The 21,290-nt window shown below is 39.5% G+C and overlaps 1 protein-coding gene across 1 annotated transcript in view; it reads left to right on the top strand.

Annotated features, from left to right (window-relative positions):
* The first annotated feature begins 13,562 nt into the window (after positions 1-13,562).
* PAPLA1 (Phosphatidic Acid Phospholipase A1) overlaps positions 13,563-21,290 on the top strand; it is a 298,948-nt gene continuing 291,220 nt past the window's right edge. The window contains exon 1 of the mRNA XM_067135540.2: positions 13,563-13,716. Within this exon, the coding sequence (XP_066991641.2) occupies positions 13,569-13,716 (148 nt within the window). The 5' untranslated portion in view covers positions 13,563-13,568. The remainder of the gene's footprint in view (positions 13,717-21,290) is intronic.

The following is a 21,290-nucleotide window of genomic DNA, read 5'->3' as shown; positions in this document are numbered from 1 at the left end:
TAAATCAGCTCTTTAAGAACAAAGAACTTATTACGGCACTGAAAGAGTAACTATAACCTTCTTAAGACTAAAAATAAATATAATGTACGATTAATAATATTCAAATTTTCGTAAATATTTGGTAACAACACGGCTTACACAAATCAAGACAAACGCATGCTAGCACTCCAGCTGCCGCCATTATGGACAGTTTCGATAGGTCGGTTAAGGTCTGAGATATTTTATTTGGTCTTGGTTCGAACAAGGTTAATCGATTGGGTAAAGTCGAATTCGATGCAATCCAGCAATATTATCTCCACAATATTTGACGTTATATTACTAATTAATTTGTTAGAAGGGCCCACTGATTGAGGTTAGACTTGAAATACTTGAAATACTTCACTTCGAGACAAACTACCTTTAATTATTAACATCGCTCATTTCATGCTTACAGAACCTGTATATAACTATCTACACGTTATGAATGACCTCCAGCGCTATCTAAAATGGGAGACTAAAACTACCTGAAGCTAGCTACAGATTTGAACCATAAGCCCCATTAGACGGTCTGGACACGCTACCATAACCTTTTGCGATGACGGCAATATTGGGTCTTAAGGATCGTCATAGCGTGGGTGAGCCCGGTGTGATAATGTGAAATATATTTGAATTTTTAAGGAAAATGGTGTACTGCGCTAGACCAAATTAACGGAATAAGTCATGTGTAGGGATTAGAGTGTTTCTCTTTGCAGTGATAAGCAATGGTGAGCTCAGTGGGTACGGTATAAAATTAAAAGGCGTGACAAATGGCAACCCACGTATAATTCAGTCTTGTTCGAGATTAGTAAGTTATTACGATGAAGTTATCCTAAATAATCCTATATTTACATGAACGATTTTTTCTCTTGATATAATTTCGATGAATCGCAGTTTAAACAGAAGTGGGTAAATGAACAGGAACACTCAAGTGGAATTCCATCCCAGAAATATTTCTAATCCATTCAAGTCTTTAAAAATGTTATTGTAAATTTTCCAAACATCAAGAAGCAACAATTGTAGCAGGAGTTGTATATTAATATTATTTGTGTTTTCTTTTTCGAGTTAACTACAAAAGGGAAGTCGTTCAGTGAAAATTAAAGTAACGAGCCTGGCACAAGTAGGCTGTAAAAAAGCTAGGACTCAGTTAGGGGTCCCGTAGTCGACCACCTACGCTTCCAAGTTAAGGGACTCTGAGGTCCCGTTTAGTCAACTCTTACGACAGGCAGGGGATAGAGTGCATTTTATTCTACCACCCCCACCCACAGGTGGTAAATATTATGAAAGCCTATACAACCAGGTTCGAAGTTACCTGCCGCAAGTGTTATATCACTCCTATAAAAGTGAGACATGTGATTCGGATGATAAGTGTAGCCCAATAAAACATAATGCGTATTATTCTTCTTTTACAATCTGCTTTACGTCGCACTGACACAGATACCTCTTATGGCGACGATGGGGTAGGAAAGGGATAGGATTGGAAATAAAAAAACCGCGACCGTAATTAATTTGCCTGGTGTGAACAATGTAGAAACCACGGAGAAACTTCAGTGCTGCCAACAATGGAATTCAAACCCACTATCTCTCGAATACAAGTTGATAGCTACGTGATTCAAACCACACAGCCATTTGCTCAGTCTACTTCTCCTTCTCTTGATAATGATGACTTGTTTTTGCCGAAAGCCAACTGAAGACTGTAGCCCTACAAATTATGATCACCGATTTTCACATGATGTTGACATAAACATAACACAGATGTCGGCTTTTGTGACGGCGGTAGAATACACCCACGGTATCCCTTGTCTGCCGTAAGAGGCAGCTAAAAGCGGCCGCAGGGACTCTACTTGGGAGCGCGGGTTGGCGGCCACAGGACCCTTAGCTTTGTTCTGGCTTTGCTTCCACTTACTTGTACCAGACTCCTCATTTTCATCTCTCCTATCCGATCTCTTGGTGAACTCTGACGCCGACGGTATTAGAGCAGTCGAAGCCTAGGGAGTTCTTTCATTTTCACGAACTTCATGGCCTTTGTCTTCTTTTGGCCGATAATTTCCTTTTTTCTAATTATCAGATCCCATCAATTTTTCCCTCCGATTTGTACGTGCTCTTTACACAATAATCACCGCCGCCACCACCACCACCAGCAGCAGCATTTCGTGCTATTTACCTGCATAGGTTATCCATAAACTACACTCATGCTCAGAAATTAAGGATAATGCTGATACATGGTGAAACAACGCTATAGTGGGCAGTTTGCGGTTTTAACCATGTGGTGCATTTGACCTGCGGTCGTCGCACGGTGGCGCTGGCAGCAGTCAAAATACGCAAAGGTGTGTTGGTGCATGTAATACCGTCGGCGTCAGAGTTCACCGAGTAAGTGTGCAGATGTTTTCAGACTTGCTAATGGTGACTGTGTGGTGCAAATGGCTCAACGAACACATATTGATGACGTTATGTGGAGTAGAATAATATGGTGACTGGAGGCTGGTCAAACACAGGAGGTCGTAGCACGGGCCCTCCGTGTTCCACAAAGTGTTATCTCAAGATTATGGCAACGATTCCAACAGGCAGGAAACGTGTCCAGGCGCTACAGTACGGGACGTGCGCAGTGTACAACACCACAAGAAGACCGATATCTCACCATCAGTGCCCGCAGACGGCCACGGAGTACTGCAGGTAGCCTTGCTCGGGACCTTGCCACAGCCACTGGAACACTTGTCTCCAGATACACAGTCTACAGACGACTGAGCAGACATGGTTTATTCGCCCGGAGTCCTGCAAGGTGCATTCCACTGACCCCTGTTCACAGGAGAGCCCGTAAAGCCTGGTGTCAAGAACACAGTACATGGTCATTGGAACAGTGGTCCCAGGTTATGTTCGCGGACGAGTCCAGGTATAGTCTGAACCAGTGATGTAGTTGGAACAAAATATTTACAGGAACTCACTTTATTAATTCTATTTTCAAATGGACTCGTATTAGGTGTCAAATTCAGCGGCCTAATGTTTCCGACAAGTATTTTCATCAGCTGAACGTTTCCCCTTTCGTAGCCATGACTTGACATATGATTGTGGGTTAAATATATGCACAGGGGTCCAACGCTGCTTATGAAAATAAGTCCGCTTGATCTTGCAACCAGCAGCCTATTTCTCTTTTCAGCGTGGATCTCATTGTACACCCATGACGTTTCAGCGCTATGTATAGATTATAAGATGTTCTTACTGAATGTAAAAATGTTACGTCATTCCTTAAGCGGCAAAATATTTTCCGGAACGGCGTTCCGGTCCAACTAAACCACTGGTCTGAACAGTGATTCTCGCTGGGTTCTCATCTGGCGTGAACCAGGGACCAGATACCAACCTCGTTGTCCTTGAAAGGGACCTGTATGGAAGTATGGAAGTAGTGGTTTGATGGTGTGGGTTGGGATTACGATTGGTGCACGTACACCCATGTATGTCTTTGACAGAGGAACTGTAACACCTCAGGTGTATCGAGACGTAATTTTGCACCAGTATGTCCGCCTTTTCAGGGGTGCAGTGGGTCCCACCTTCCTCCTGATGGATGATAACGCACGGCCCCACCGAGCTGCCATCGTGGAGGAGTACCGTGAAACAGAAGATATCCGGCGAATGGAGTGGCCTGCCTGTTCTCCAGACCTAAACCCCATCGAGCACGTCTGGGATTCTCTCGGTAGACGTATCGCTGCACGTCTTCAAACCCCTTGGACACTTCAGGAGCTCCGACAGGCACTGGTGCAAGAATAGGAGGCTATACCCCAGCAGCTGCTCGACTACCTGATCCAGAGTATGCCAACCCGTTGTGCTGGATGTGTACGTGTGCATGGTGATCATATTCCATATTGATGTCGGGGTACATGCGCAGGAAACAGTGGCGTTTTGTAGCACATGTGTTTTGGGACGGTTTTCTCAACTTATTACCATTACGTTGGACTGACAGATATGTTTCATTTGTGTTCACTATATGCCTATGCTATTAGCGCCAGTTTTGTGTAGTGCCACGTTGTGTGGCACCACAATATGCAATTATCCTTAATTTATGAGCATGAATGTAGTTAGAATGGCTAGGAACATCATTGTTGTATATGTGAAGTGTATTTTTGCCTCAGAACTGAAATAATTTACCAGATGAATGGATAACAACAGTTACCTGGTGTATGCACAAGTCCCTTCCGGTTTCACTCCGAGATGGCGTCAGTGAACAGTACGCAGGGTATGAATTCGACATATACATCAGTTTGTTCGTCTGACATTAACCTACCAACACACACAAGTTGAGTCCGCCAAATACTAGCATCTGTGTTGTATCGTACGGCAACATGCCGACGTTTGTGCCTGAAAAAGAACATCTGCGGTACTCATTGCTTTTCTTATTTAATCAAAAGTAAAATGCTGTGAAAATTCATCGTTTGCTGGTAGAAACATATGATGAACACGCTTCATTGATTAGAACATGTGAGATATGGTCTCGACAATTTAAACGTGCTGATTTTGATGTGAAAGTGTGCGCTCTGGTAGACCACAAAAGTGCGAAGACCCAACTCAAACGCAATAGCAATTGGCACAATTGGCATCATCATCATCATCATCATCATCATCATCATCATCATCATCACTTTAAACATTAAACGTGACACAAGAAACAATCAGCAGACTTTTACGAGCAATGGGGAAGATCAATAAACTCGGTAAATGGGTCCCGCACGATTTGAATGAACTGCAAATGGAAAATCACAAAGTCACTTGTGAAATGCTGCTTCAACACCACGAAAGAAAATCATTTCTGTTCCGAATTGTGACGGTTGAAAAAGGGATTTATTTTGAAAACCCGAAGCGGAGAAAATCGTGGCTGTCACCTGGCGAAGCCCGTCCTTCAACACCAGGGCCAAATCGTTTCGGCCAGAAAACCATGCTTTGCGTCTGCCAGAAGACATGGCAAAGTGATCTTGTTATACGACAATGCGCCGTCTCACACAGCAAAACCAGTGAAAAACACCTTGAAATCGCTTGGATGGGACATCCTTCCTCACCCGCCATACTGCCCCGACCTGGGGCCATCTGACTATCACCTGTTCACATCAATGGGGCACGCGCTCACAGAGCAGCATTTCAGCAATTTGGAGGAAGTTGGAAAATGGCTCGACGAATGTATTGCCGCAAAAGACAAGCAGATTTTCTGGCATTCTTTACCACAAAAACCGGCAAAAACTAATGCATACTGCTGGTAGCGAATATAATTTAATGCACTCAAATCAAGAGGCATTCAGGTGTTTGTCAACATGCTGAAGTAACCTAGAAACACTGTACCGCTAGCTACTTTCTTAATAAAAGAAATGCTGAAGGTAATTAACTACAATTGTCTTTATGAACTTTAAGGTCAATATCCCTTTCAGACCGTGTGTGCACAATTGTGCGGGTTCGTATTTTATTTATATCTGAGCTTATTTGACGTTTTCTTGGCGCTAGACCGGACTGCAGTGCTTGTGCGGGACACGTAGCATGTACTTCAGCTGTTTTTATTTAGTACTTGACCACCAGGGGGCAGGAAGAAGAGTTTAAAACTACAGTTCATTAGCAATGTGGCGGGAAGCAATAATGCCTAAAGTAAGTATTTATTTATTGCATTCATATTAATCTAGAAGCTTTACTGAATATCAGAATATAATCAATTAAGTGTGTAAATTGTGTAGCAAACGTAAATTGTGAACTTACAACATCGTACGTAATACCATGAGGTTTTGAATGTTGATACGCACATATGTGCGGGCTAGGTTTCCTTACAGGCAATGCATGCAGGAGTGTTGGGTGCTGTCACAAAAAGGACTGTGAAAGCAAAACTCTTACTCTACATGAGAAATGTAATGTATACGATTCTAATTGTTTAAAATCGTTCCACACTGTAAAATAGAATTTTTGATCATGTACATGTGCATATTCACATGTACCGAGTTGAAATGTTTTAATTTTTAATTTTTGCAAGTAGTGAATGAAGTCCTGACACGCACAATTGTGTGGGTTCTGCTTTTCACCCGATAGTTCTTATTTTGTAAAATAAACTGTAAAAACATGTATTTGAGAGCATTTTTAGTAAATTTTTGACCTGTTGACACCTCCGGATTTCTTTCAGGTCTGACGACAAGTTGCTGCTGCCAATAGGGCAGTAGAAGCAAAACTCTTCCTCAGTGTAGAAAATGTAACATTTACTTGTGTTTGAACGAAGATTTAATTGTTTTAAATTATTCCCCACAGTAAAATAGAACATTTGATCATGTAAATATGTGTATTCACATGCATTGAGGTAATTTTTATTTTTTGTAAGTAGTGAATTAAGTCCTGACACTCACAATTGTGCGGGTGCTTTTTTCAGATGTTAATTTTTATTTTGTAGAATAAACTAAAAATATATGTATTTAAGAGCATTTTAGTCAGTTTTTGTCGTACAAACAAAAATTTACACTGCCAGTTTTCTTTCATGTCTGAAAGGGATAATTCATGTATAACCGAGGTATCGTTTCTGTCAATGATTATTACGTGAATGAATGAATTCATTGAACTGAACATAACAGGCTTTCGCCCAGTTACAATGTTTCAATAAAATAAACACTCACAGACTATAGCTAGACACTAACTACTTACTACTTAACTACTTCTAAATCTACTTTGTAGCATCTTGCACATGGGCGGATCGCCAGCTCCACATGCAACACACCACCTAACTAAACTAACTACTTAACTACATAAATATACTACTTAACTACTTCTAAATCTACTTTGTAGCATCCTGCACATGGGCGGATCGCCAGCTCCACATGCAACACACCACCTAACTGAACTCACTACTTTACTACATGAATATATACTAAATCTATCCTAAATCTGTCTGGCCGCGACATCACCCCTGGTGAGGAACTGCTACCACCCTTCCCTGGGATGTCACAACCAGACATGTCTCATGAGGCTCGGAAACCGATACCTCATAGACCCTTTAAGCTGTCAATGTTATTTCCTCACCACTCCTTCCTGTAACAACCCACATGTGTGCGGATTGCCTAGCTCTACATGTAGGCTGTCACACCTATATTTCACTGCCGAGACGGATTCCATAACTCGGCTCATCTTTCACTGTCTCATTGACAACTTAATTCCTCTAACCTAACACTATTCACTACTTTACTCTACTTTACATGTGCAGACGTACCGAATCAACACTTTAGCTTGAGATAGGTCAGGCCTATCCCCGCCTCTTCCAACTCTACTGTACGTCAGCAGCCAAAGCAAACAAACTAACAAAACCAAACTAAAATAAAACCAAAATAAAATAAAATAAAACGGGCAGACAAACAACCAACAATGTCATTAGAAGGTAGCCAAAACAAACTAACTAACAACCAAAGAAAATAAAACAGGCAGACAAACAACAAACAACCTCATTAGAAGTAATACGGTACGGCTTACATATCAATGAATTGAATCTACTAATTAGAAATATACAATACCTAAGGAACAAGGGAATAAAACTGAACAGATATGAAAAACGAAAATAATACTAAACTTATAATTATTGTCGCCCTTAGTTATTAGTGAGTTAAACTCTATAATGTTCTATATCTGTGAATCAAAGTTGTTTTATGTACATACATGATTACAAAACTTCGTTATTATTAACCCATACAGAGATGATACTTCAGAGATAACTACTTTCCGTATGTTTTCTTCTACTGACTATAATGATTTTAAACTTCTTATTCAGTGTACGGGTAACTGGTCGATTTGGAGTCTCCCTCTTCCAACTTCGGTCGTCCGAAGTAGGAGAGCCGAGACTTGGTTCATCCTGAAATACTAGCATGCATTCCTGTATGTGTAGCTTAAGTGTCCCATAATATCCTTTCAACCATGTGTACTCGTGCTAATTTCGCTGTTTCATTTTTTTTTCAGCAGCATGTGCCCCTTCCCTCATGCACTAATTTCGTTTTTTTCTCCCACAAGCTTTTTATAATTGTGAATAGTTTTGATAGTTTCCCTGGCCTTCTCCATTCCCTGTTTATTAATTTGACAAGAGTATAGTACTCAGATTCTCTTTCCATTTTATTTATCTCTTCCGCTTCCAAGTATTTAACCCGTAATGCTCTTGTACTTTCACACTGTCTCAAGAAATGTGCATTTCCTAACTCCTTTTCACACAATAAACATGTATTTGCAACTTCTGTAAATGCCTTATTTTTATAAACTCCCATCAACCACCATATCATTCCCCTGTATTCTCTTTTGGTTAATTTATCATGTATTATTTTCATACCTGGGTATATATTCATGAATTCCTCCAGAGTTCTCCTATTATTACCCTCAGCTCTTAGCCTTTGTATTTCTATATCTGCTACCCTCTGTGCCACTCTCCCACAGACGTTTCTTTCTTCTAAATCGTTGTCCCAATAGTTCCCCATCCCAATTCCTTCTAGTATTTTCTTTAAGTTGCCCGCCCAGTACCCATCCTGATACCTCATTTGGTGTCGGTAAGCTATATCTAGAATTTCTCCCCCTCCTCCCCTTTTTAACCTAAACCAATATTTTATTAATCTCTTAATTATATCCACTTTTATATTAATGTCAGTACACATTAATCTTACTCCACTATTCGCTGTACACATTTGTAAGCCTGTAATTATTTTAATAAATCTACTAGTGACTGAATCGAGCATTACTATTTCCTTTTCTGTGCCCCATACTTCTGAACCGTATATCATTTTAGATTTAATCACAGCGTTGTATACATTTCTTTGTACCCTAAAATCAATATTAGGCATCCTGTTATCTAATATTCTTATACTAGCTAGGGCAGCTGTACCAATCAGTTTTGCTCTCTTGACGTGTTCAGACCAATTTCCATTTCCTGATATGATAATTCCTAAATATTCTAACTTATTAACTACTTCCAGATTTACTCCTTCAAGATACCATTTTTCCTTTTTTACTAATTTGTTCCCGTTTTTGCACACTATTACTCTAGTTTTCTGTGCGTTAATTTTCATATTTCACTCTTTACAGTACTTCTCGATACCATCAATACTTTTTTGCATTGCAACTGGCGTTAATGTGAACAGGAGTATGTCGTCAGCAAAGACAAGACCAGGAATATCTTGATTTTCTAAACACGGCAGTGCTAATCTTTCCTCAACTTCAAATTCTAGTATATCGTTAATGAACAATAAAAATAAAATCGGTGACAATTTACATCCCTGTTTCAAACCCATTTTAGAAATAATATCTCCTACTACTACTCCTTCTTTGACTCTCACAGTACACTTTACTTCAGCATATATCTTTTCTATAGCCCTTATCATTTTACATGACACTCCTACTTGTCTCAATCTAGTAACGACTGCCCCCCTGTTCACAGTATCGAATGCTTTTTCTAAATCTATTGATGTAATATTGAGTTTTCCACATTTTTTCTTTACATATTTGTCAATAAGAGTTCTCACAATAAAAACATTATCTGGTGTTGTTCTCCCTCTTCTGAAGCCACTTTGAAATCTCGAGAGGATTGAATGTCTCTCTGCCCAGTTCCTTAGTCTATTTGCTAGTATACCCGTATATACTTTCCCCAATGTATCTAATAAGGTTATTCCCCTATAGTTTCCTGGATTTAATCTATCCCCTTATTTTTTTGTATATAGGGCATATAATCCCCTCTTTCCAAGCTTTTGGAAATATCCCTTTCTCGAATATCTTATTGAATATCTTTGTCAAAATTTCCAACATGCCGCTTCGTTCTCCCACCTCTTTCCAAAATTCATATGTGATACCTGAAATAGCTCCTGATTTTCCCTTTTTGGCTCCTTGTAACAGGTTCCTTATTTCATGAGTCGAAATAGCCTCATCTAATTCAGGCAGAGTGACACTCAAACCCCTCGAAACAGTAATCCCCTCATGCTGAGCTCTCCATTTGTCTTCTTTATTTAATAATTTCTCGAAATACTGGACCCATGTATTATAACTTATATTGGTCCCCCCAGAGCCTGACTTCTTCTTGGTTATTTGATTTATTTTATCCCATACTTTCCTACTGTCATTGTCCTTACACTTTTTATTTATGTCTGCAGCCATCTTTTGTTGCCATTCCAACTTCGTCTTTCTTAACAATTCTCTGTATTCTTTCCTTTTTTTTCAAAATTCGTTTCTAGCTACTTGACCACCATCCACCCTGTATCTCCTAAGTGCCTTCATAACTTGTGACTTTTTCTTTACACATTCTGTATTATACCATCCACCTCTTATCTGCGTTTTACTTAGATTTTGCCTCATACCTTTTCCTGCCATTCCTATTAAATTTTCTATCCTGGTTAGGGCTTCCTCCACTCTATTCTCTTCTATCAATTTTACAATACCTATTTTCCAAATCTCAAAATTTTCTCCATTGAAGTACTCTCTGAATTCATTTCCTAATTCTTCTCTCCAACGATACCTAGCTATTTTCCTCTCCTGTACGCTATCGTAAACGATCTCTTGCGCTCCTATCTCTTGAATAATTAATTTTATAGATACTGGCATATGATTTGCCTCTGCCCAATCCTTAATGCTTATCTCTTTGATAATTTGCAAACTATCCCTACAGCATACAACTAGGTCAATTGTACTGCCCCCATTTTCTACTATATAGGTTAGTTTTCCACTCTCATCTCCAAACCACCACCCATTCAATATATAAAGCTCCTCTACCGCGCATAACTCTAGTAGTTTTTCTCCATTTCTGTTACATTCTTTATCCTGGCTATTTCTATTAACTAGTAATACCCCGTCTTCAAGTTGACTATAAACTGGTTTCTTGTCCCCTATCCTCGCGTTAAGATCGCCTATAATAATAATGCTTGCCTGATCATACGTACTTCTCATTCGTCTAATTTCTGTCGCTAAATCCTCAAAAAAATCATTCTGCGCAAATGGGGAGCTCAAAGGTGGATTATATATAAAAGCTATATATATTTCATTCCTCCAATTGACCCTATCTAATATTCTTATCCAGATTAATTCCTTAAACTCAGATTCTAACAGCTGTATTCTATCTTTTAAGTTGTTTTTGATAACCACTGAAATTCCTCCCGATATCCTTCCTCTATTGGATCTCCTTGATCCATATTGACTCCATACGATACACCCTTCTATCTTTAAGTTTTTCTTGTAATCAGCCCAAGTTTCTACAAGCCCAAGGATGTCCATTTCTTCCAGTAGCTCTTTAAAGTCCTCGTTACCTATTTTGCTCCATACTCCTTCAATGTTAACACATGATACCTTTAACTCTAGTTATTTTTTACTTCTATGTTCTAAACTTCCTGACTTACTTCTAGTTATTCTAGATCTTTCCACTTCCATTATACTTCCCTCCGGAGAGCAAATAACGTCCTTCTCAGACAGTTCTTCTGTGAGTTTTAATCTACTACCTGAACCCATCCCCTTCTTCTGAAAAAAGTCTTTTAGACTCACTGACCTACGCCTGGAAGTATCCTCAGCTCCTCCACGCGGCGCCGCTGTTGACATCCGGCTCTCCTCGTCGTTCCTCCCACTGTTATTTAACTCCGCTGGAAGATCTGACGTAGGCTGTTGAATCACCTGCCCGGGGTTATCAACCCGAGCATCGCACGTATACTCTGGAATCTCTTGTGTCATCACTCCTTCACCATGCACTTCCGCTGATGACCCAAACTGCTTACTTCGTTCCTTAAACATGTCACCCAGATCACTGACCGTCCACGTTCTCGCCCAGGTATCTCCCATCACATGCAAGCGGTTTCCTCTTATAAATGCTCGTAGATTCGATTTTCTTGCTTGTCGTAAATGGAATTGTAGAACTCTTTGCTCTTGGAGGCTGTTTCTGTCCATATCCCTTTTTATCCAAATTCTGCTGCCCTTCAAGTTCCTCGCACTATTCAAAATTCGGCTTGCCATTAATGAGGAAACAAACTTAATTCTAACGGGTCTTCTTCCTCTATTCTTTCCCATCCTATACACATCATCTATCTCCCTTTCGGTACACTCAATGCCTAATTTCTCTCTCATTAGCTTAAGGACTGAGCTCATCAATTCCATCTTAGATTCTCCTTCCGTTTCGTCCAGTCCGTAAATAATAATATTTCTTCTCTTCTCCTCCTCCGTTCTTCTGCTATCTCGCCATTGAAGTACCTGTACTTGTTCTTCTAGCTCCTGTATCCTCTGATTTATTATAGCTCTTTCTTCCTTGTCTTCTCTTATCTTCGCCTTTATTTCTGTTAGATCTTTGGTTATGCTGTCCTTCATATCGTTGATTTGTTGGAACTGTGCTTCGAACATTTCTTTGGTCTGGTCAGCCTGAGAAGCATCGCGAACAACTTCCTTGATTTTCTCAATGTCCTCCCATGTCAATGGGCCTGGGTTCATCTCGACGCTTCCGATGACTAATAGAGTAGCCACTATAGCTGCCGCCATCAACAGTTCTCTCAGTCCTATCTTTATTAAATCCTGATTTACAGTCCGTCTTGATCCACTTGACCCGGTTGTGCCATCGCCCTATCACACTCCTATACTGCTGCACTGTTACGCCCATATTGCTTTTCCTGCACTTCCGCACCGTTACCACGCACGTCTGCTCACTAGCTCAGCTCAACAAAGACTGAATGATTATTACGTATTTTGACAAATGATATTAGTAAGAAACTCAATAAGACCAATTTGTACAGAATAGAAGTAGGAGAGTATACATGAGCACTTCTGCTGACTGTGGTTTCTCAAGAAATGCAATACATGTTATATTAATTATTTTCCTATTGAAATAACTCTGCATGTGGTCATGTCATTTACGAGTCATGCATACATGAACAGTAGATGCCCAGTTAAATTCTACATGAAACACAGTTGTCCGTTTATTATTATTTTTTCCTAAATCCTCTAAATCAGAATACACTTGCCTTTGGTTACGCTCTTGGCGGTTCCTTAAGTAACATTTGTGCTTTGACCTCCTTTGACTGACCTTGGGTGGTGGTGGTGGTGATTATTGTTTCAAGAGGAAGTACAACTGGGGAACTATCCTCTATATAATACTACTAATCAGAGAGATAAAATGGAAGGGAACCGACACTTCGAAAAATAATGATAAAGGAAGACATCGGCCACGAAGCGCGTGAAAATGAAAGTCTCCCTAGGCCTCGAGTGCTCTAATAACGTCGGGATCGGAAAAGAATATGAGTTGACCAAGGGAGGTCGGATAGGATAGATGAAAGTGAAGAGTCTGGCACAAGTAAGTGGAAGCAACGGCAGGACTCAGGTAAGGGCTCCATGGTCGCCAACCCACGCTCCAAAGTTCAGAGCCTTTGGGCAGAGCCGTCTACATTTTACTGTAGATGGCTCTGCTTTGGGGCCCTTATTAGCATTAATTGCTTGTTCACTTCAGGTTGGCTTACCTGATGTTTATATTCTTTACTCCCTGTTTCAACGTGCTCGTTGTCCTGTATTCTGTTCAGACGTAACTATGTTGGCTACATTGAATGAACACGACGTCAGTAGCCAAATGTGCAATGTCTGACAAAAATAAAAGTGATTCTCTGAGGAAAATACAAAATCCACTTCTCACAGCGGCCGGAAGTGGGTTTCCATTTGAAAATTTCACGGGAAGCGCCCTCTTGGTTCCAGTTTCTCAAAGCGACTCTTCACTTTTGCCTGAAGGTAGGACGTATGTATTGTTTAGGGTTATACATTTCAATAGGTAACAATTGTTGGGTTAATCTTCTGTTTATTTCGGTCATTGTCGTGTAGCTTTGAACGATTTATATACATTCATTTTTGAATTATTGGTTGCTTGACAGTAGAGACAAAATACGTTTGAAATTATTTTTGCGTTGTTGCAGTATTAGTAACATTCTTCCACTCTGTACCTGTTTTAATTGACGCACTTCAAAGCCATAGAATATCTTAAATTAGACGAATGTATTGTGTACACTTCGTCGTTGGATTATAACACATCATCACATGATAGTACCTGGTAACTTTATTTTCAATGGTAAAATGTTTGACTATCTGAGACGCCTGGAAGTTGTTCCATAGTTCTAGTGATACCGAAATACATTTAGCCAACACCATATTGATATATCTCATTCTTTCATTCCGTTAAAAATTGTGACACACAATAAGAATTGTGAATGACAGTTCCCTCACAGTAGTTCAGTTACACAAGTAAGGATGAAGGGAGTGAGAAATAAGTTTGCCATAAGTTGTTGTTGTTTAAGTTATAAGTCGTTAGATTGTTTTGATTCAGGTTAACCCGTTCATTTCTACATGACTACTGGTATTGCATCTTACTTTTAATCCAATACATTTTTTAAAAAGTAATATTTCGACCCCACTTTCCCCACACTATCCTCCAAAACTAACTGAACAAGTCCTGGGTGTCTCAAGAAGTATCCAATCAGTATTATCCGCTGTGGATGGGGGCAGTAGATTGCATCCATGCTATATCCCTGCTCGTCATAAGAGGTTATATAAGCGGTACCAGGGTCTCTCAACTTGAAGGCGTTGGTTGACAACCATCTCATTGTTTCGTTAGTTGAGTCTGGCATTGCTTCCACTTGACTTGTGTTAGGCTCCTCGCTTTCAACTTCCTATCTGACATCCCTGGGTTAACTCTGGGTCTTTTCTGACCCCTATTATATTAGGTTCTCGAGGCATAGGGAGTCTTTCATTTCGCATGCACTTTGTGGTCCTTCCCTTTCTTTTGCCAATACCTTCATTTTTCAAAGGTTTGGACCGCTTCCATTTTTCCTTTCTGAATAGTTGGCAATAGAGGAAGGTTGCCCAGTTGCACTTCCTTTTAAAACAGCCATAACCACGACCAATCAAGACTTCTCCTCTTCTGGTCAATTTTGGTCTCATCATTCTCTTCTCACTTACTGGATTAGGCCTATGCATCTTTTCATTTTATTTTATTAACAGAATAGTGCACAAATGTGCAAAGTTTATTCCTTGCTTTGCTTTGAAGAGGAATATCACTGTGGTTGAAGACAGTTTTGTAGGGTCATGTATGTCATAAATACTCCTAATGGCTGCCGATGTCCTTATCCTTAAAATGGATCTTAAATGTCGTCGACGTTAGCTGAAGTGTGATGCCGAGGTATTTAAAGCAGCTCGCTATCCTCAGCTCCTCTCCTTTGTATGTTATGCAACGAGCTAGAATAACAGAGAGAGGCGGAAGCGCTGCCTGGGTGAAGCTAATAGAACGGACGTCCGCCATGTTTTCTATGGTCACACAAGCAAGGGGTCATGGCCCTGGAATGGCGAGAAGTGTAGAAAATACGCATTTTATAATCACTGGGGGGAGAATTAAAGATCGTTGCCGAAAGCTTAAAGCATTTCGTGGTAGAGCCGGGAATCGAATCTGGGCTTTCGGGGGTGGCATCTATTCACGCTAACCACTACACTATAGAGGTAGCCCACAAGTACTGTACCACTATAATTGTTTAATGTAATTATTTATAATATTAGGAGCATATCGTGTTTTTCCCATTACCATATCATACTGGGAAGTTGTCCATTACGAAGTGTAGCCTAGTTTTAATTACCAATGCAACTGACATCTACAATAAAGGCTGCATCATCATCATCATCATCTTCCTTCCAAGTATTGGGCCATGTGACCCGTTACGGTCTTGCATTTTACTTCTTGCAAGACTTGAAAGCAATCAAATGTCCTTCCGACGGGTTGCTAGCCTGAAGGAAATAAAGGCTGCATAAATTTCACAAATAGCAGTAAAATACTGTATTTGCCATGCTTGGTGAACGCTTGACCGAAATAGATGACTTTTCTTGGTTACCTTTCCTTTGTGGTGGGCGCTCCATTGTCTTTGTAAATGTGAATGAAAATTAAATAGGGTGGGAACGGCATTTGCCAGTAATCGCCGTTGATCATTTGTTACGCTGAGCATACGGCTGGTATTCTTGGAAGCAAGAATCTATCTTTTCACTTCTTAAAACTTACGAAAACTTAGGAAATTAAATTGGCATGCGGAGTCTCCTTGTCACCTCAACATTATGTTCTCGCGCCAATTCGCTTTGTTTCGACAACCGTTAAAATGGCTGCCCCTTATCAACTTGCTTCCGCAGGGAGCGCTGATGTCAGGCATACAGCTCCTCTATGTTATTCTAGCTCGTTGATGTTATGCCATCACCCACTCGTACTCTTCCTCCCTTTCTGAAAAAATTTGCACTGTTTTGTCCAAGTTAATTTTAAGTTTGTTGTCTTCAGCATATTTTTCAAGGCTGACAATAGTTGCTTGAAAATCGTCTTTGTTGTTAGAACATATGACTAGGTCATCAGCATATAAGTACAATTTTTTTTTTTTTCTATTTGCTTTACGTCTCACTGACATAGATAGGTCTTATGGCGATGACGGGACAGGAATGGCCTAGGAATTGGAAGGAGGCAGTGCTGGCCTTAATTAAGGTACAGCCCCGGCATTTGCCTGTTGTGAAAATGGGAAACCACAGAAAACCATCTTCAGGGCTGCCGACAGTGGGGCTCGAAACCACTATCTCCCGAATATTGGATACTGTAAATAAAATTCTTTCTTGAATAAAATTACTGTGTCCAGTATTGAATAGGTGGATACATAATTGTATTGAATAGGTGGACACAGTAATTTTATTCGAGAAAGAATTTTACTTGCTGTATCTTCAATACCGAACAAAATGAGATTAGTTACTTGTTACTGGATACTGACCGCACTTAAGCGACTGCAGCTATCGAGTTCAGAAAGTACAATTTGGTTGAGTTATAAATTATTTTCGTAATGTTTGCTATGGTGATATTGAATAGAAGCAGGCTGATGGGATCAGCCTGTAATACTCCGTTGCATTGTTTAATAGGATCTGAAGTTGTTTTGCTATCATGAATTTTTTACTTCGTTTTGTGTCAAAAGGTTGTTTATTATTAGCGTGAATGGGTTATGAATGAAAGTTGAATTGCAGCTAATGGTCATATAAATACATATGAAGTCTTACAATTCTGTTAAACAAAACTTTGTCAGTGATTCATGTCTCTGTCTACAGGAAATGGCATGTGATCTACCACATGGCTCCCTGCAATGAAAGCGTACACAGTCTGAGTGAGGTTGATGAAACGATCTGCATAACTTACGGTGGAAACCATGCACTGCGAATCTAGTCACAGTGTGCCGCATCTCGTAATTTGCTCGTTTCCAGTCTTGCGAGAATATTGCATCAGTGGTAAAGAAGTAGTAGTCCCAGATTTCCGCTCTCTTTGCCGATAAATCTTATAGGGCATTAATGTAGCTGGAAGTGGCTGGAAATAGCAGCTTAAACCGTAGTTCCTCTATGTAGTATAACTCCCTGGCTAGTATCTATACAAGATGGGATGGCGTGAATTTTGACAAACGAAGGGCATTTTTTTAGAAAAGTTGATTTTAGACTTTCAATATGTAATAATTGTTTCTTTGTGAGGTATGTCAAAATATTTTCTAGAGCATATGTAACGACTGGTGATACCTTGATATTGAACAGCTTAATAGCTGTTTCGAGGGCTAATTTGCCGAGCTGCTTTATGTCATTCATTGATTGTATTGCTGCATTTACCTTGTCCACGTGTAGGGTAAATGCCCTGGCTTTGGAATGTTATGTGTAGGTATTTCAACTTGATCACAGTAGATATCTGACGCGACTTGTATAGAAAGACTACTTGCTTTCCACCTCTTCTAAAGGACATCGACACAGTCTTTCCCTTGTTTAGGAGGAGTTTATTTCTTTCCACCCAGTCTGTCAGTTGATCGAAGGATGTTTGAAGCATTTCCTGTGACGTTGATGTTAACACCATATCATCCGCGTTGATCTACATTTGCAGCTTATCTGGATTTTACAAGTACATGGACTGAATAACATCTGCTGTGGCTATTATGAATAAAAGGGGACTCAAAGGGTCGCCCTCCAGGACTCCAATATTGTCTTATATGTTACGAGTGAGAAAGACAGTAATTGATTTCAATAAAATTGTCATTTAGAATATTCCGAATGATCCTGTGTAGAAAATTCTGATCACCAACTGAAGTTTCCAATTTCTCTCTGATTCTATTTCTATTGATAGTATCAAATGCTTTCGTGAAATAAATGAAGATGGCATGTAGTTTTCCCTTGGGCCTTGATGGGGCTGTCTCTATATTTTCCTGTTGACACTGGATAGCCTGAAGAGTGAACCTACCCCGTCTGAAGTCAAATTGTTTTTCTGGAAGAAAATCGTCCTCTAAAGATGAGAGTCCGGTAGTTATAAGTCCAATCATTATTTTAAGAAGTGAACATTCTAGGGCGATTCCTCTATAATTGTTGAGGTGCCCAACATCTCCTTTACCTTTATAGAGCATTTTCACAGATTTTCTCCAATTTTCCAGAATACATCCTGTTTTCTGACATTCATTGAAAAGGTCTGTTAATAATCCCACTAACGCTAGGGCTAATGCTTTTATATGATCGTTGAAAATCTCGTCAGGGCCACATGCTTCATTATCTTTGGAGTTATATGTGGCAGTCCATACTACTTCTTCCGAGGAAAGTTCTTCTGGTTCAGGCAAATCATAGGTTGTGTATGGATTCCCTATTGGGCAGATATTCCTCGCCTGCAATATTTCTGTAAAATGTCTCTCCCATACGTCCATTGATGTGTGTCTAGAAAATCTCGGTTTCCTTGGGTTTAATACCTTGAATGAGTTCTCCTCTTCATCCACTAATTTCCTTTCCTCCTCTGCTTGGTGGGTCCTTTTGGCATTGTTCACTGTCTCCTTATATAGCCTTCTTGTCGTAGCATATTCCTGTAAGTTTGAATCTGAAGGTGCAGATGTTTTAACGCTTCTTTCCGAGCTGTGTAGTATGTCCCATTAAACCATAGTTTAGATTTTCTTTGAACAATGGGCTACCATAGTTGTGGCTCTTTTTATTAGTGTTTCTAGTGCAGTCGGTGCCTCGTTGATTTTTTCATCTAGGGCTTTCCTTACTGTGATTTGATCAACCATTGTTAGCAGCGCTGGATTAATTTTCCTAGAGACTGCTGTTTTTCTGTCCATTGGTCCGATTTGCTCGCTGTGCATAGAAAGGTTGGTTACAACTGGTACGTGCTTCCTATCATTGTTCCTTATTGTTTGCTGGGAAGTTGGTATTATATTCCTCATATTTGTAAAAACTAAATCGATGGAGCTGGTACTGTTGTAGCGAACGTATGCCTTCATTTTGCTATCATTAATTAATGATAATCCCTCATTTTGCAAATAGTCCAGAACTGGTTGATTTGTGGTTTGGAATCTCGATATAACAGTTTAGATCTCCTGCTAGGATTACTGTGATGTCATTAGGAATTTTATTTAAACATGGATTGATCTCATCAATAGGCCTAATAACACATTCAATAATTATAAATTATAATATTAGTTAATTTATTGGGATGAATAAAATAAAATTGAGTAAACCATTTAAAGAATACAGAGTAGGGTTAAATGGTAATGTAAATATGATAGGAGTAAAATTTTACCAATAATTGATTAGGAACAAGAGATGCTAAGCTAGGATAAAATATGCACAATTGAGGAGCTTATTTTGCAAAATTGTTAAGTCAGCAAGGATTTAAATGTTTAGGGTTTAAATAAGCTCCTCAGTTGTGCATACAGTAGAGTCTCGCTCAACCGACCTTCGCTTATCCGACACTCTGTGTTATCCGACACTGGTAGGCTTAATTTGAACTTTAGGTGGATGCAATTCTGGGACACGGGGTGTGGAGGGTGCGACTGTGGGACAAGCACTGGCAGTCATGCGGTAGGATTGTTCAATGTAGTATTGGTTGGGTGCGGATGTTATAGTTTTCATATCGTCTATGAGTATGGCGAGTAAACGTAAGAAAGTGATTGTTTCTGTAGAAGACAAGTAGAGTGGGTTAAAGAGACTGAACAAAGGGGAAACTCTCCAAAAAATGGCTTCAGATTATGGTGTTGGACGTGTTACAGTGGGAGACTGGAAACATACGAGGGAATAAATTGAAAAGTGGTGCTCTACCAGAGCAACAAGTGATGCACTGAAAATTAGAAAGAAAGAAAAACAATGAAAAGTGTGAGTACGAAAAAGTAAGTGAAGCACTATTTCTTTGGTTCACTAAAAACCAGGAAAAGGGCTTGTCAATATCTGGCCCCATTCTGCAAGAAATGGCGGTGTATATTCAGCAGGAGTTTAAAGGGTCCCTAATTTTACTGCCAGTGCTTGGTGGCTTGATCGGTGGAAAAAACGGTACGGCATTGGGCAGCTTAATATCTGTGGAGAAAAACTGTCAGCTAAATCCGATGAGGTGGTGAAATTTAAAAGAAAATTTCGAGAAATAATTCTTGCTGAAGGATTAACCGGTGATCAGATTTTTAGTTGTGATGAGACTGGGCTGAATTTCAAGATGACATCAAAACTCTTGCAGCCCAAGCCAAGACGTCTTCACCTGGCTACAGGCGTAGTAAGAAAAGAGTACTGCATCTACTGTACAATTGAATTAATAAGTCAATAAATAGAGTCCCGTAATACAGTATAGCCTTCCTGTTTGTTTTAGTTCGTTTTCAAAGTTATTCTGTATTATCCGACATTTTCGGTGATCCGACGTACTCCAGGTCCCGTTTAAGTCGGATAATCGAGACTCTACTGTATTTTTATATCCTAGCTTAGCCTCTCTTGTTCCTAATTAATTATTGGTAAAATTTTACTCCTATCATATTTACCATTTAACCCTATTCTGTATTCTTTAAATGGTTTATGCAATTTTATTTTATTCATCCCAGTAAATTAACTGATATTATAATTTTTTTTCCTCATGGCTTAGTTTCTATAAAGTTGGGCTCCAAAAAGATACTCTTGCCTTCTATATTTTACTCATGAATTTATAATTAATCAGTTCTTAATATCTCTGTGATTCTTGCATTTACAGATCATTACATTTCCTTTTATTTTTAATGGTCAAATCCTCACATAACCAGTTACCATAATTTTTGATTTAACTTAAATTCTTTCATATAAGGTTTCTGTAATTCTGGATTCAAATTCTTACATATAAGATTTTCTTTTATAATTTTTGTTTCCATTCAAATTCTTTAGCTTATTCTCTTCCTTCTCAGATCTTGTTTGATTGTATTCCTCCATTTAATCACCAATACTCCTTCCATTAACTAAATCATTAACTGAGAAATAGAACACAATCACAATCAATAAAACAAAAACACTCT

The sequence above is a fragment of the Anabrus simplex genome, chromosome 1, assembly GCF_040414725.1.
Source record: "Anabrus simplex isolate iqAnaSimp1 chromosome 1, ASM4041472v1, whole genome shotgun sequence".
NCBI lineage: Eukaryota > Metazoa > Arthropoda > Insecta > Orthoptera > Tettigoniidae > Anabrus > Anabrus simplex.
The sequence above is the reverse complement of the archived record's forward strand: the minus strand, read 5'-3'. Positions and strand labels throughout refer to the sequence as shown.